This window comes from Gopherus evgoodei, unplaced genomic scaffold, assembly GCF_007399415.2.
Source record: "Gopherus evgoodei ecotype Sinaloan lineage unplaced genomic scaffold, rGopEvg1_v1.p scaffold_34_arrow_ctg1, whole genome shotgun sequence".
NCBI classification, from domain to species: domain Eukaryota; kingdom Metazoa; phylum Chordata; order Testudines; family Testudinidae; genus Gopherus; species Gopherus evgoodei.
The window spans coordinates 2,094,092-2,109,958 of NW_022060016.1; the positions used below are offsets into that span (position 1 = coordinate 2,094,092).

At 57.5% G+C, this 15,867-nt stretch overlaps 1 protein-coding gene across 1 annotated transcript in view; it reads left to right on the forward strand.

Moving 5' to 3' along the window:
• The window catches only part of DLL3 (delta like canonical Notch ligand 3), a 298,037-nt gene that overhangs the window by 46,382 nt on the left and 235,788 nt on the right, over nt 1–15,867 (forward strand). The window contains exon 5 of the mRNA XM_030544684.1: nt 11,043–11,404. Coding sequence (XP_030400544.1) covers nt 11,043–11,404 — 362 coding nt within the window. The remainder of the gene's footprint in view (nt 1–11,042; nt 11,405–15,867) is intronic.

The following is a 15,867-nucleotide window of genomic DNA, read 5'->3' on the forward strand; positions in this document are numbered from 1 at the left end:
TGATCTTTCGCACTCATGATTTGAGGTGGCTGCGACCCGCCCTGCCGCAGGTGCCATGCCCCATTTCCAGTGATTTTGGAACATGCTACTCGACATTGTCCATTCTTAAACTATTTCCTGTATAAACATCCTGCAAGAACCACGATGGTCAGTTAGTTCTTGGCTTTCGGCAGAGACCCCACACGACCCCCGCTCGCCCTTGGTGCAGTAGTGAGAGGAGAGTCAGACATAGGTGTGTAATGCGTCTGCCTGGATGTGTGTGTCCACACACACTTTGTTCCTCCTGCCCCCTGAACACACCTTGTTCCCCCCAACACATCTCACCCCAATACACCTTAACCCACATCCTGTTGCAATGATAACTCGTTTCCCCACATGGAACGTGCCTTGCCCCAGTCCCCCAATACATCTCGTTCAACTATCTACTCCCAATAAATGTCACCTCAACTCAAATACACTTCGCCCCCCCGGGTCCTGAATACGCCTCGCTCCATCCTTCCTCCCCAAACACCTCATTTCCACCTCATGCCCCACAAATGCACCTCGCTTCCCAATGCACCTTACTCTCCTCAGCCCCCCCCACCTCCCTCCCCTCCCTGTCCCCCCAATCTTACCTTGCTCCCCTTAGCCCCTCCCCCGATGCACCTTGCTCCCTTGGGGCCCTCACCTGACTCCACCCCCAGGCCTCCCATTGCACCTCGCTTTCCCCAGTCCACCCTGTCACAACTCTTTCCCCTCAGGCCCCTTGACACACCTTCCTCCCCTCAGAACTTTACAAACACACCTTGCTCCACCCTGACTGCCTCGCTCCCCTCGCCCCCCAATGCACCTCACTCCCCCGCCATGCCTACACCTCACTCCATCCCCACCTCTGAAACCTTATGCCCCACAACACACCTTGCTCCCCTGAGACGCCTCACTCCCTTCACACCACCCGCAACACACCTCATTTCCCCTCATGCTGTCAGCGGACCAGGTTGTAGGCAGCCAGGCCTAGTGGTTGGAGCCCGAATGCCAGAGCCAAGGGTCAAGACAGAGTTGAAGTTGGAGCCGAGGGTCAGAACTGGCTTACCAGGAGTCAGGGAAGGCAGGAGCAGAGCTGGAACAGAATGGGAACAAGACTGGAGGCAGGGCAGGATCTGGGCTGGAGCGCTGGAGGAGCAGATTATGAGCAGGGCTCAGAGAGGCCATGGGCATGTATGTTGAGCAGCCAGCGAGGAGCTGCTGCTGCTAGGTTTAAGAACCGGACTGCTGATTTCCTCAGCCAATCAGGCAGGATGGTCTGTCCAGCAGCCTAGCTGACTCGTTAGGGTATCAGAAGTACTGAGCAGGTGCAGCTGAGGGCTTACTCCAGCAGTACCACCCCCATTGAGGGTGCCCTCAAGGTACCACCAGGGCTGGTTTCTTGGGGTGGTCTCTGTGAAATGCCCACAAGAGATCTGGGGCATGGATGTGATTTTGCCAGTTCCCGGGACTGCTCATCTGGGCCGTTACCCTCTGGGTCCACCAACTATCGGAGCTGCCCTCTGACAAGTGGAGAGTCAAGAATTTGCTGAACTAGATATGTGTCATGCCCTTGGACTGTTACGGGGGCAAGGGGAGGCCGAGGGCTGGAGTGATGTGGGAACGGGTTCTCCGTGTATGGCTTCAGAGGGGAGACATGAAATACAAGGCGGATCTTCAGGGACTTGGGTCATGTAATCTGAATGTTACTGGGTTGAGTCATGCCTCAGTCTTTAAAGGGCCCAGATATTGGTGGTCCAGTTTGGCTGTGGTGTGAGCAAATTTAAGATTGTGGGTGGACAGCCAGACTTTGTCTCCTATGGAATGGTTCGGGACAGCTGGGTGGTCCCAATCAAAATGACATTTATATGCTTCCTTGTAAGTGCTCTTTGAGTTCCTGGTGGAGATGGGTAGCTAGATCTGACTGCTGGTATTAGAGAGTTCGTGGGGACGTCCGAAAGAAAGCAGAGAGTGAAAACCATACTTGGCAAAATATGGGCTTTGCTGAGTAGAGGCGTGTGTGGCGTTATTGTAAGCAAACTTAGCACATGGGAGTTGTCATGATGATAGTTCAGGATGCTGAGCAGGTATTGGTGAAAAAATCTGCTTGATCTGCTCCGTTTGTCCATTAGTGTATGGATGGGTAGGCAGTTGAGAGGGAGAGGCTCCAGAAGTTTTCGAAACTCTCGTCAGAACTGGGAAATGAACTGGGAACTACGGTCTGACACAATGCTTGATGGCCGTCCATGGAGCTGAAAAATGTATTCCAGGCAGAGGCAGGGGGATGGCACGGCCGGGGGCGAAGTGTGCCCTTTTGGTTGAGGTCGACCACGACTAAAATCGTTGTATGTCCCTGGGAAGGCGGCAGCTCCACAATAAAGCCAATGGAAACGGTAGCCTATGGTTGAGGTGGAATGGGTGTGGGCCGGAAAAGGCCAAGTTTTTAGCATGGGCATTCGATCTGGGCAGAGGATCTTAGGTAGCTCCTGTTTGAGGTGCGTAAGCCTGGGCACCAGAAACTCCTTGTGACTAGGCTCCAGGTTTTGAGATGGCCGAAGTGCCCTGCAAAGGGTGTGTCATGTCATGCCGTTTCCAGACATAACTGTGGTCCTTGGGGTCCTCTACCACAGTGTTTCCCAAATTTGGGGCACCACTTGTTTAGGGAAAGCCCCTGGTGGGCCGGGCCGATTTGTTTACCTGCCGCATCTGCAGGTCTGGCCGATCACAGTTCTCACTGGCTGTGGTTCGCTGCTCCAGGCCAATGGAAGCTACTGGAAGCAGCGCAGGCTGAGGGAGGTACTGGCCACTGCTTCCAGCAGCTCCCATTGGCCTGGAGCAGCAAACTGCGACCAGTGGGATTCGCGATCGGCCGGACCTGCGGACGCGGCAGGCAAACAAACCAGCCCAGCCCGCCAGGGGCTTTCCCTAAACAAACGGCGTCCAAAGTTTGGGAAACACTGCTCTACCATATCTTGGAACCGGAACCTGAACCTGGGGGCTGGTGGGGTGTCAGCGTTCTCCAGAGTCTGGAGGATCTGAGCAGCAAAGGAGTTGTTGGGTAACAAGGTACAAATGGACTCCATTAGGCTTCATCTTCTGTGCCACTGATGAAGTTGGATGCCTTTAGAATCATAAAGGGACTTTTCTTACCTCTTTGCAGGTACTTGGCCGTATAGGATAGGGCACTGGCCTTCCCATTTGTTGCTCCTGAGTGGTAGGTGACAATGAAGTTAAACCAGGTGAAGAAGAGGGACCAGTGGATCTGTTGCTGGTTGAGGTGTCTGGCTATTGGAAGATATTCTAGGTTCTTGTTATCTGTGAGCACTTGGACAGAGAACCTGGCCCCCTCTAGCAGGTGTTGTCATTCCTCAAATGTTGCCTTGATAGCTAAGAGTTCCTTATCCCAGGTATCATCATTCTTCTCTGCTAGGGCTAGCTTGCAAAAGTAATCGGCACATGGGTGAAGTCAACTGTCAGGACCCACCAGTTGGGACAGTACTGCACCCAGGGCGAAAATGGCTGCATCAGCCTTTACTGTGAATGGTTTAGCAGGATCTGGGTGAACCAAGGTGAGTGCTGTGGTGAACTACTCTTTTGGTTGATCAAAGGCAGTTTGGGCTTCCAAAGACTCTGGTGAGCTGGGCTCCTTTTGGCTGAAGGGCAGTCAGAGGAGTAACTAGGCTGTAAAATCCGTCAATGAACCATTGGTAGAAGTTACCGAAGCCTAGGAACCATTGGACACCCCAGGTATCCTTTTGGTGTGACCCCGCTGGCAATGGCCACCGCCTTGCGTGGGTCCATGGTTAATCCCTTGGGGGAGATATTGTATCCTGGTCAAATTTGCATTTTTCAGGCTTCGTGTATAGATGGTGCTGGCGAAGTGCTAGGATGCGGCAGACTTGCTGATTGTGAGCCTCAGTGGTTGAAAAGATGTGGATGTTGTCCAGATACATGACTACGTAGCACAGTCAACCACCAAAACTTGCTTGCCAAAGTCTACAAAATGACAAGACTACAACCGAACGCAGCTCATCCGATCTCTTCTGGAGCACAGATGTTTTTATGTAGAACTGTGCAAGAAAGGGAGCTGCTGGACACAACAATGAAATGGCCTCTCACAGGGAAATGTACTAGCACCAACCCTCTTCAACATATATACCAATGACCAGCTCATACACAACAATAGGAGGAGCTTTATATTCACCAATGATCTATGCATCATGTCACAGAAGGATTTTGCCGCTTTCAAGAATCAACTAACGTGCACTGAGAAACCTCTCAATTTAGTACAGTAAGAACCAGTTTCGTGCCAGCCTGACCAATACACAGGTGATGGCCTTTCATCTACGCCATTAAGAAGCCAAGTGGCAACTAAACATCACCTAGGATGGAATCCCACAGGTTAATCATCCACACCCTGTCTACCTGGGGGTGACATTGGACCGGACACTTTTTCCTTCAGAGCACATATAGATAAGATGAAAGAGAATGTTAGCACCCCTAACAACATTCTCTGAAAGTTGTTCACCTCAAAGTGGGTTTGCTAACTAATGCTATTATCTTGTGCTACTTCATAGCGAAGTATGCATGTCCAGTGTGGGAACAATCTGTCCATGCGAAGACATTAGACTCTGTTCTAAACAATTGTCATGGAATAAAAGGATGTCTAAAGCCAACACCAAAGGACAGCCTGTACTTTCTGCCTGGCATTGGACCACCTGATCTTAGGAGGAAAGTAGCAAGCCAGAGGAAAAGATCATGGTGGATGGAAGATCCATGGCATCCATTACATGATCACACACAAGTAATCAAATGCCTGAAATTGCAAAAGAAAGAGTTTTTTATAACAAGCATTGTGCCTTTGGACACCTATCTCATAGAGCTGGAAGGTACCCTGAAAGGTCATTGAGTCCAGGCCCCTGCCTTCACTAGTGGGACCAAGTACTGATTTTGCCCCAGATCCCTAAGTGGCCCCCTCAAGGATTGAACTCACAACTCTGGGTTTAGCAGGCTAGTGCTTAAACCACTGAGCTATCCCTCCCCCAACACCTTGAGGTTATGGAATGAAAGAATACGTCCTGAAATAGATCTGGAACCCTCGGAGGATCTTCCTAGAGGGGCTGATACAGACCATTCAGCGTGGTGATGCCTGAACCACTTGTGTACGCAAACTGGCGGATCAAAGACTAATATGATTAAATGGGGCTACTCTAATGACGTGAATATATGCGAGTGCAGTGAGGAGCAGACCACGGAGCACCTGCTTGTTTGCCAACTCTTTTGGGAGACCTGTACAAAGGAGGACCTCCCTGTAGTGATGGAAAGAGCCATCACTTGTGCACAGTTCTGGAAAAAGATCTCGTTTGTGGCATGGACACGAGGAGAAGACGATGACTGCATAGCGGTTTAACACGTCCCTGAAGATATCATTTATGAAGTGCTGGAATGCTGCTGGGGCATTGCAAAGGTTAAACGGCATGACCTGGTACTCAGTGTCCACACCATGTACAGAAGGCAGTCTTCCATTCAACTCTCACTAATCTGGGCCAAGTTATAGGCTGTGTGAAGCTCCAGCTAAGTAAAAACCTTTGCGAAGTGGAGCCTTTTGAAGAGCTCATTAATGGTAGGGTCAGGGTATTGATTTTTGAATTGTGACTCTGTTTAATGCCCAATAGTCAATACAGAACCTTAGCGATCTGTCTTTTTTCTTTACAAAGAAAATTTGGAGCCCCAGCTGGAGACGTGGAAGGATGGATTAACCCCTTTTGAAGATTATATATATGTATAAAAATATATATATATATATAATTGTTTTTTCTGGAGGCAGTTGTGGAGAGCTTGAAGTTCTAGTTCCGAAAGGGAGTAGATGCAGCCAAAAGGGATTTCTGCTCCAGGCTGGAGATCGATGGGATAGTCATATCTGCAACAGGTGGCACAGTGTCCGTGTTCTTTTTGTTGAGCTCATCAGCAAAATCCATGTATTTAAGCGGTAACGTGGGGGCAGTGGACTGGACTATATTGGTTAACGAGACTTCCTGTTCAGACTTGGAATTTCGAGGAAGGCAGGGCTCCCAGTTTATGGTCACATTGCAGGAGGCAGAATTGTTGGCAAGGTGGGGAGCAGAACTGTATCCTGCCTGCCCTTCAACGAATGCATGGGCCATGGGTAGTGAGCCAGAGCATGCTGAGAACTACTGGAAAGTGTAGTGCTTAGATAAGTTCAAACTGAAGGGTCTCTTGGCGAGTCACAACTTCCAGGGAGTTCGGTCTGGTGCGGAACCAGGCTCGATGAGAGGAGTGAGTCGTCGATAGGCTTCAACAAGTCTGAAGCGTCCTTGGGTTGAGGGGAGGATGTGATATACTCATACGATGGTCCTGATACATGAAGTTACCTGAGGCACCTGAATCCACCAACGCCTCCAGGAGGGCCTCGGAAATGGAGGGATGTCAGATTTTTCAGAGGGAGATAGAGATGTGTCAGGACCCATTCAGTCATGGCCAAGGTACCAGCAGACAGGGACTGGTGCTGGTTACCGATGAGAGGCAGGGAGTGCCACCACAGCCTAGACCCCCCATTGGGTGCTGGGGTTTGGCCTTCTCTGACCAGGATGAAGATTGGAGCTTAGGAGGGCAGTCTGACACAGTGTCCTGCTTTTCTACAGTACAGGCATAGCCCTGATGCCCAACATCGCCTTTTCTCTTTGTTGATGAGATGGGGCTGGATTTGGTCAGGCTCATGGGAAGGTGCCCAAGGTTGGGCTGGAGATGCTAGGACTGGCGGGCGTCGGGAAGCTGACATATTTTTCTCTTGGTGGTGTTCCATCAGGCGGTTATCAATCTGGATACTGAAGTCAGTCAAGGTGTCCGGAGTGGGCAGGGAGTCCACTCATGCCAGCTCGTCTTTGATGTCGTCCTTTTTGGTAATTCTGCGTGGCCTCGTTCTATTCAGTAGCTGCTACCAAGCGGCGGGACTCCGCGGCACATTTAGCGACAGGCCGGCGTCCCTGCTGCGACAGCCGAAGGTCGGTCTCAGCTGTATGCTCGTGACCAGGGTCATTGAAGATCACAGCCACGGCTTGAATGAAGTCTTGATACTCAGCCCCACCCTGCATTGGTCAGGGGGGAACAACTGCACAGAAGAAATAGGAGCCAGTATTAGTCTCCCCCACCCCCGCCCCAAAATAGTCCCCGAACACCATAAGGCACATAAGGCAGGGAAATCTTTGGCTCACGTGGACCAAGGGGCAGAGTTGGGGGCGATGCTGCCTGCTTGTGGGCAGCGACCTGGGCCTGAAGTGTGGGGTCTGCAAGGTACCGCATGTCTCCAGCAGGGGAACATTGGCCGGGGAAGGATCCATATGAGCCATTGGCCTGGACCTCTTGTCAGCCTAGATCCCCTCTGTTTGCTTTGGGCCGCTCAAACGGTCAGCAGAATGGGTGGTAGGCCATCAGGCCTAGTGGTCAGAGTCTGAATGCCAGAGCCAAGGGCTGAGACCGAGTCGGAGTCAGTAGTCAGAGCCGAGGGTCAGGCCTGGATTGCCAGGAGTCGGGAAAGGCAGGAGCAGGGCTGGGACAGGATGGGAACAAGGCTGGGGCAGGGCAGGATCTGGGCTGGGGCAGTGGAGGAGCAGAGCAGAAGCAAGGCTTGGAGAGACGGGCACAGGGAGCCAGGGGCGCCACGGACATGTGTGGAGCAGCCAGTCCAGCGGGGGGGGGGGTCTGTCCAGCAGCCTTTTGGGGGCATGAGAAGTACTGAGCAGGCGCAGCTAAGGGCCTTACTCCTGGCAGTACTCCCCCATGCCCCCCCACGCGCCACGCCCCCCCACGCGCTGCGCCCCCTCGTGCTGCCCCATGCGCCGTGCCCCCACCATGCACTGCACTCCCCTAGTGTCCCCCACACGCCGCCCCCCACCACACACTGCACTACCCACATGCCCCCCACGCGCTGCGCTCCCACCATGCACTGCACTCCCCTAGTGTCCCACACACACCGCACCCCACCACGCACTGCACTACCCACATGCCCCCCACGCGCTGCGCTCCCACCATGCACTGCACTCCCCTAGTGTCCCCCACATGCCGCACCCCACCACACACTGCACTCCCCACATGCTGCGCTCCCCCCATGCACTGCATTCCCCTAGTGTCCCCCACACGCCGCACCCCACCACACACTGCACTCCCCACGTGCTGCGCTCCCACCACGCACTGCACTCCCCTAGTGTCCCCCACACGCTGCACCCCACCACCCACTGCACTACCCACATGCCCCCCACGCACTGCGCTCCCCCCACGCACTGCACTCCCCTAGTGTCCCCCACACGCCGCACCCCACCACCCACTGCACTACCCACATGCCCCCCCACACGCTGCGCTCCCACCACGCACTGCACTCCCCTAGTGTCCCCCACACACCGCACCCCACCACACACTGCACTCCCCACATGCCCCCCACGCGCTGCGCTCCCACCACGCACTGCACTCTCCTAGTGTCCCCCACACGCCGCACCCCACCACCCACTGCACTACCCACATGCTGCGCTCCCACCACGCACTGCACTCCCCTAGTGTCCCCCACACGCCGCACCCCACCACACACTGCACTACCCACGTGCCCCCCCACGCAATGCGCTCCCCCCACGCACTGCACTCCCCTAGTGTCCCCCACACGCCTCACCCCACCACACACTGCACTACCCACATGCCCCCCCACGCGCTGCGCTCCCACCACGCACTGCACTCCCCTAGTGTCCCCCACACGCCGCACCCCACCACACACTGCACTACCCACGTGCCCCCCCACGCACTGCGCTCCCCCCACGCACTGCACTCCCCTAGTGTCCCCCACACGCCGCACCCCACCACACACTGCACTCCCCACATGCTGCGCTCCCACCATGCACTGCACTCCCCTAGTGTCCCCCACACACCGCACCCCACCACCCACTGCACTCCCCACGTGCTGCGCTCCCACCATGCACTGCACTCCCCTAGTGTCCCCCACACGCTGCACCCCACCACCCACTGCACTCTCCACATGCTGCGCTCCCACCACGCACTGCACTCCCCTAGTGTCCCCCACACGCCGCACCCCACCACACACTGCACTCCCCACATGCTGCGCTCCCACCACGCACTGCACTCCCCTAGTGTCCCCCACACGCCGCACCCTACCACACACTGCACTACCCACATGCCCCCCACACGCTGCACTCCCACCAAGCACTGTACTCCTTAGTGGCCCCATTCGCCGCACCCCACCACACACTGCACTCCCCACATGCTGCGCTCCCACCACACACTGCACTACCCACATGCCCCCCCACGCGCTGCGCTTCCACCACGCACTGCACTCCCCTCGTGCCCCCACTACGTGCCACGCTCCCTCAAGTCCCCACCACGTGCTGTGCCCCCACGCTCCCTTCATGCCCCCACCACACGCCACGCTCCCTTCATGCCCTCTCACGGCCCCCTCACACACCTTTCACCCTGCCCCTCCACATGCGCTCCTCATGCCCCCCTGCTGCACCCGGCTCCCTCCATGCCCTCCAATGCGCCTCATTTCCCTGATGCCCCCTTCAGATCCCCCTCACCCAACTCGCTCCCCGCCTCCTCATGCCCCCTCCTCACACGCCTTGTCCCCCTCACACAACTCACTCTCCAGCCCCCTTATGCCCCCTTCACATGCCTTGCCCCCTCATGCTACCCCCATAACTTGCTCTCCTGCCCTCTCATAGGCCTCATCCCTTCACATCCCGCTCACACACCTTGCTCCCCCACCCCCTCACACTCCCTCACATGCCTTGCCCCCTCACACATCTCGCTTCCTTACAACCCCTCGCACACCTTGCTCCCCCGCCCCCTCACACTCCCTCACATGCCTCGCCCCCTCACATCCCCCGCACACCTTGCTCCCCCGCCCCCTCACATGCCTCACCCCCTCACGTCCCCATTACACACATTGCTCCCCGGTCCCCCTTATGCACCCCCTCACATGCCTCGCCCCCTTACAACCAATCGCACACCTTGCTCCCCGGTCCCCCTCATATGCCTCACCCCCTCACACTGCCTCACACACCTTGCTCCCCTGCCTCCTCACACTGCCTCACACACGCCTCGCCCCCTCGCACACCTTGCTCCCCCACCCCCTCACACCCTCTCACATGCCTCACCCTCACGTCCCCCTCACACACGTTGCTCCCCTGCCCCCCTCACACACCCCCTCACATGCCTCGCCCCCTCACAACCCCTCATACACCTTGCTCCTCTGCCCCCCTCACACACCGCCTCACATGCCTTGCCCCCTCACGACCCCTCACACACCTTGCTTCCTCGCCCCCTCACGCACCTTGTTCCTCTACCCCCCCACGCACCTTGCTCCTCTCACACCTTGCCCCCCCAACACCCCACACTACCCTCATGCCCCCGACACACCTTGTTCTCCTCACGCCCCCCAGTACACCTCGCTCCCCCTCCAGTTCCACCTTGTTCCACCCCTCCCTCACACGCCTCGCTACCCCCACCCCTCGCCGGCCCTGTCAGGCATAGAGATCACCCTCCCCAAGTGGCCAGCGCCCCCTCCCCGTGCCCGCCGTGAGTGCCTGCCCCCTGGCTTAGCTGCCCCCGTCCTGCCCTGATCATCCTTGAAAGGCACCCTCCACCGCCCCCCTGGAAATGGCCCCCCTCTCCCCCGCTAAGCTGCCTTGCCCCCGAACTCCCTCCCCACTCTGCTTCCTGCTTAGCCTCACATGGGGAAAGTGGGGGGGAGGCTGAATCAGGGAGTGGGTTAGGGCTGCCCCCTCTTCCCAGCCCCCTCCTTTTGTCCCAGGGAACAATGGGTTGGGGGAGCAGATGGAGACAGGAGCCCCCCCAATACTAAAATCTCCAGCCCCATGGGACCCTTTGAGGCAGGTGGGATGGTGGCAGGTGCCACCTGTAGTTAAAGACATTAAACCTGTACAGCAAACCCTGCTCCCCTCCGCCCCCATCCCTCCCTCCTCCCCAACCCCTCCCTCTCTCCCCTCTGTTCATCTCTCCAGCCATCTGCCTGCCAGGCTGCAGCGAGGGGCACGGCTACTGCGAGCGGCCCGGGGAATGCAAGTGCCGGATCGGCTGGCAGGGGCGCCTGTGCGACGAGTGCGTCCGCTACCCGGGCTGCCTGCACGGCACCTGCAGCCAGCCCTGGCAGTGCAACTGCCGGGAGGGCTGGGGCGGCCTCTTCTGCAACCAGGACCTCAACTACTGCACCAACCACCGGCCCTGCCAGAACGGCGCCACCTGCACCAACACGGGCCAGGGCAGCTACACCTGCAGCTGCCGGGCCGGCTTCACGGGCACCGGCTGCGAGACCGAGACCAACGAGTGCGACAGCAACCCCTGCAAGAGCGGCGGCAGCTGTGACGTCAGTATCACCCCTTCCCTGCTCCCCACTGTACCCCCTGGCCTCACCCCACTGCACCCCCAGCCCCTGCAAGAGCGGCGGCAGCTGTGACGTCAGTATCACCCCTTCCCTGCCCCCCACTGCGCCCCCTGGCCTCACCCCACTGCACCCCCAGCCCCTGCAAGAGCGGCGGCAGCTGTGACGTCAGTATCACCCCTTCCCCGCCCCCCACTGTGCCCCCTGGCCTCACCCCACTGCACCCCCAGCCCCTGCAAGAGAGGTGGCAGCTGTGACGTCAGTATCACCCCTTCCCTGCCCCCCACTGTACCCCCTGGCCTCACCCCACTGCACCCCCAGCCCCTGCAAGAGCGGCGGCAACTGTGATGTCAGTATCACCCCTTCCCTGCCCCCCACTGCACCCCCTGGCCTCACCCCACTGCACCCCCAACCCCTGCAAGAGCGGCGGCAGCTGTGACGTCAGTATCACCCCTTCCCCGCCCCGCACTGCACCCCCTGGCCTCACCCCACTGCACCCCCAGCCCCTGCAAGAGCGGCGGCAACTGTTACGTCAGTATCACCCTTCCCCGCCCCCCACTGTACCCCCTGGCCTCACCCCACTGCACCCCCAGCCCCTGCAAGAGCGGCGGCAGCTGTGACGTCAGTATCACCCCTTCCCCGCCCCCCTCTGCGCCCCATGCCCACTGCAACCCCCTCAACCCCTGCAAGAGCGGCGGCAGCTGTGACGTCAGTATTACCCCTTTCCTGCCCTGCACTGCGCCCCCTGGTCCCACCCCACAGCACCCCCAACCCCTGCAAGAGCAGCGGCAGCTCTGACATCAGTATCACCCCTTTCCCATTCCCCCTGCACCCCAAACCCCACTGCAACCCCTGCAAGAGCGGCGCAGCTGTGACATCAGTATCTCCCCTTCCCTGCCCCCCACTGCACCCCCAACCCCCCCAACCCCTGCAAGAGCGGCAGAAACTGTGACGTCAGTATCACCCCTTCCCCGCCCCCCACTGCACCCCCAACCCCACTGCAACCCCCCAACCCCTGTAAGAGCGGTAGCAGCTGTGATGTCAGTATCACCCTTTCCCCACTTCTGCACCCCACTGTGACCCCAACCCCATTGCAATGCCCCTAAGTCCTGCAAGAGCGGAAGTAGCTGCAATGTCAGTATCACCCCCGCCCTACTCCATGGCACCCCACCTTCATCCCACTGTAGCCCCAGCACCCCACTGCAACCACCCCGGACTTCACAGCGCCCCAACCCCTTCAAGAATGAGGCAGCTGTGACATCAGTATCACCCCTCGGCAACCCTCCACTAACTGCCCCACCCCACTGCAACCCTCCACTGTACCCCCACTGCAACCCTCCACTAACCCCCACCCCTGCAATCCTCCACTGCAACCCCCAGTAACCCCCCCACCCCACTAACCCCCCCACTGCACCTCCACCCCACTGGAACCCCCACTAACCCCCCCACCTCACTGCACCCCAGCTAGAATAGAGGCAGCCGCAATGTCAGTATCACCCCATAACTGGTGCCTCTGCACCCCCCATTATCACCTCCCCACCCCAATGTATCCCCAACTTGCCGCTCCCCCACTGGATTGGCAGCAGCTGCAACATCTGCCTCCTTCTCCCCTCCCCCCCCATTACCAGCACTGCAGCGGGGTGGGGTGGCCTTGCACAGCAGAGGACCTGGGGGCTGGATGCTGTGGGGGTGGGGGTGGTAGGGATGAGTGAACCTTAACTCCCCACCCCTGCAAATATGGGAGGCAGTGGCCACATCCGTATAATGCGCTAGATCCCCCCCCAGTGGGGGTCAGTTCTCCTTCCCCAAGCCCCAGGCTCCGTGCAGCCTGGATGCTGTGGTGAGCTCCCTCCCGTGTGCAGGGGGCTGGGTGCGGGGATGTCACCCCTCCGAAAATACCTGGGGCTGGGAGGATGGGATGGGGAGGGATTGGAGGCTGTGAAAATGCCCTCCTCCATGCCCTGCAAAATAGCTGAGCTGCCCCATAGGCCCTCTGTGCCGCCAGAGGAGCAGGCCCTTCCCATAACTGGGCCCTCCCAATACAGCTGTCTCCAGTGGGTGTGGAGTTAACAGAGAGGCAGGGCGGCCTAGTGGTCAGAGTGCTGGCCTGGGAGAGGCAGGAGGGAGGGACAAATGTGGGGGGGGGGGTCGCAACATGGACCCTGGCAAGCCTAGCCTGAGATCTGAAGCGGGGAGGGTCTAGGTGGCAGCTGGCCCAGCTGCATAGGAGAAGGCTCTCATGCCTGCAGCATGAAGGCAGGTGCTGGGCAGAGGTAAAGGGTAGTCAGAGATTCCCTTTCCTTCCCCTCTCCCTGTGCTGATCCGCGGGGGTACCTGAAAATACCTAGTCAGTGTCTGCCGGGGGGCGGGGCAGCCTCCCCGATTCCTACACCTGCACAGGATCCACTGTCCCTCGTGCAAGCTCGAGGCAGACGTGCTCCAACCCCTATTGGACACCTTCCGAGCGTCCCCTTTGCTCGCGGAACTCCCAGAGCCGCCGCTTACTGGGTCCCCGCTCCCACAGCACTGCTTAGTGCCCAGCCCGGCGCTTTGGCTGTAGATCCGTCCATCAAACAGAGATTCGAATGGCAGTGAGCTGAAACGGAGGAATCGATGCAGGGATCCCAGGGTTCCCGAGAAAATCAAGTCCTAACACGTATACTAGAGTGTATTCTTGCCTAAAAGATGCTCTCTTGCCTAATAAGTCCTGCTGCCGCCCCACACCACTCCCAAAGTCCTTCTCCCTGTGTTTTCCAGCCAGGATGACTGAGCCCCTCCTATTGTAATATTGAGCCTGGGGGCAGCTTGTCTCCTCCAATGTTGTTTCCCCTGTAAAGCAGCCCCCCTCTCCCCTCGCACTGTTCATCTCTTCCTGTTAATTTCCTCCTGAAGTCCCTGCAAATCAGGGCTGCCCGGGGGGAGGGGGGGGGAGACGAGCGGTAATTTGCCCAGGGCCCCGCAGGGGCCCCCATGAGAGTTTTTCGGGGGCCCTGGAGCAGGGTCCTTCACTTGCTCCGGGCCCCCTGGAAATCTCTCACAGGGCCCGGGTCCCTGGAGCTTCTTCCACTCTGAGTCGTCATCGGCCATTCGGCGGCAGGGGAGTCCTGCTCCGGGACCCACCGCCGAAGTGCCAGGTCTTCGGGAATTTGGCGGTGGGGCACCAGGCCCCTTGAATCCTCTGGGTGGCCCTGCTGCAAATACACCCTCATTGTAAGATACCCAAAGTTCAGCCCGGGAGAGAGGTCTCTGTCTCCTGTCTGGTGGAACCAGCTCCTGGGTCTCCTACCTTTAATGACAAGGCTTTGAGACCAGGATTTCCAAGTGGTATCGAGATCTCCTTAGATGGTATCCCCATGAACATTTCACAAAGCTGATCACCGGCTGTGTGATGGACGCAGGCTTAAGTTAGAAAGTGACCCCTACAAACCCATGTTTCCTGCATCACAATGGCCCCTAGCACTGCACTGGGGCATTGGGGTCAGCACTGACCACGAGGGGAGAGTGCCCCCTAGGGAATCATCAGCCCAGCTTCCTGCTGTGCCCACATTCCCCAACCCCCCGTGTCATTTGAGATCATGGCTGCCTCTCTGAGCCGCAAAGCCTCCAGCCTCTGTCTGGCAAGGGGGCCTCTATTATCAGGCCCATAGGAACTGCTGGACCGGATCAGACCAGGGGCCCATCGACCCCGGTATCCCATCTTGATCAGCAGCCAGTCTCAGCTGTGTCAGACAAAGGTGCAAGACACTCCTCTACTGGGCAATGAAGGGATAACCTGCCCGGAGGGGAAGTTGCTTCCTGATCTGGGTTATGTAGAGACTGGACAATATCCTGAAGCATGTGGGTTTAACTCCCTTCCAAAGCACCTCTTTCAGATCAGTCTGGATAGGCCCATTCTCTGCACCAATAGCCGATCCTTGAGTGTGAATCCTCCCCAGATCTTGGCTTCAGTCATGACACTAATCATAAGGCAGTGAGTTCCGCAGGCCAATGGTGCCCTGTGTAATGATCTAGTCATCAGCTTTAAACACGCAGCCTTGCAGCTCTTGCATTTGGAGCCAGAGTGAAAAGCAGCCCCCAATCTACCATCTCCATCCTTTCTCCGAGGAGATCTTCATTCTAAACTACACATCCCCAGCCTTCTCAATCTCTCTTGTTCTTGGGTCTGTGCAGTGCACATCATGATGGGGTCCTGAGCCATGACTGGGGCTCCTAGGTGCTACCATAAGATACCTAATAACAATAAAATTGTACAGCACCTGACACAATGGGCTCTGGGCCAGGACTGGGTCCGGAGGTGTCACTGCATCTAGGAAACATCCCTCCAAAAAGACTGTGGCCAGGAGGGAGGATTGAAGATTACCATAACACTCCTAATAAATATTAGTAATGATACACATCAGTAATGATCTCCTTGCCTATCTATGAAATCCCTCTGTGTGTCGCTGCTA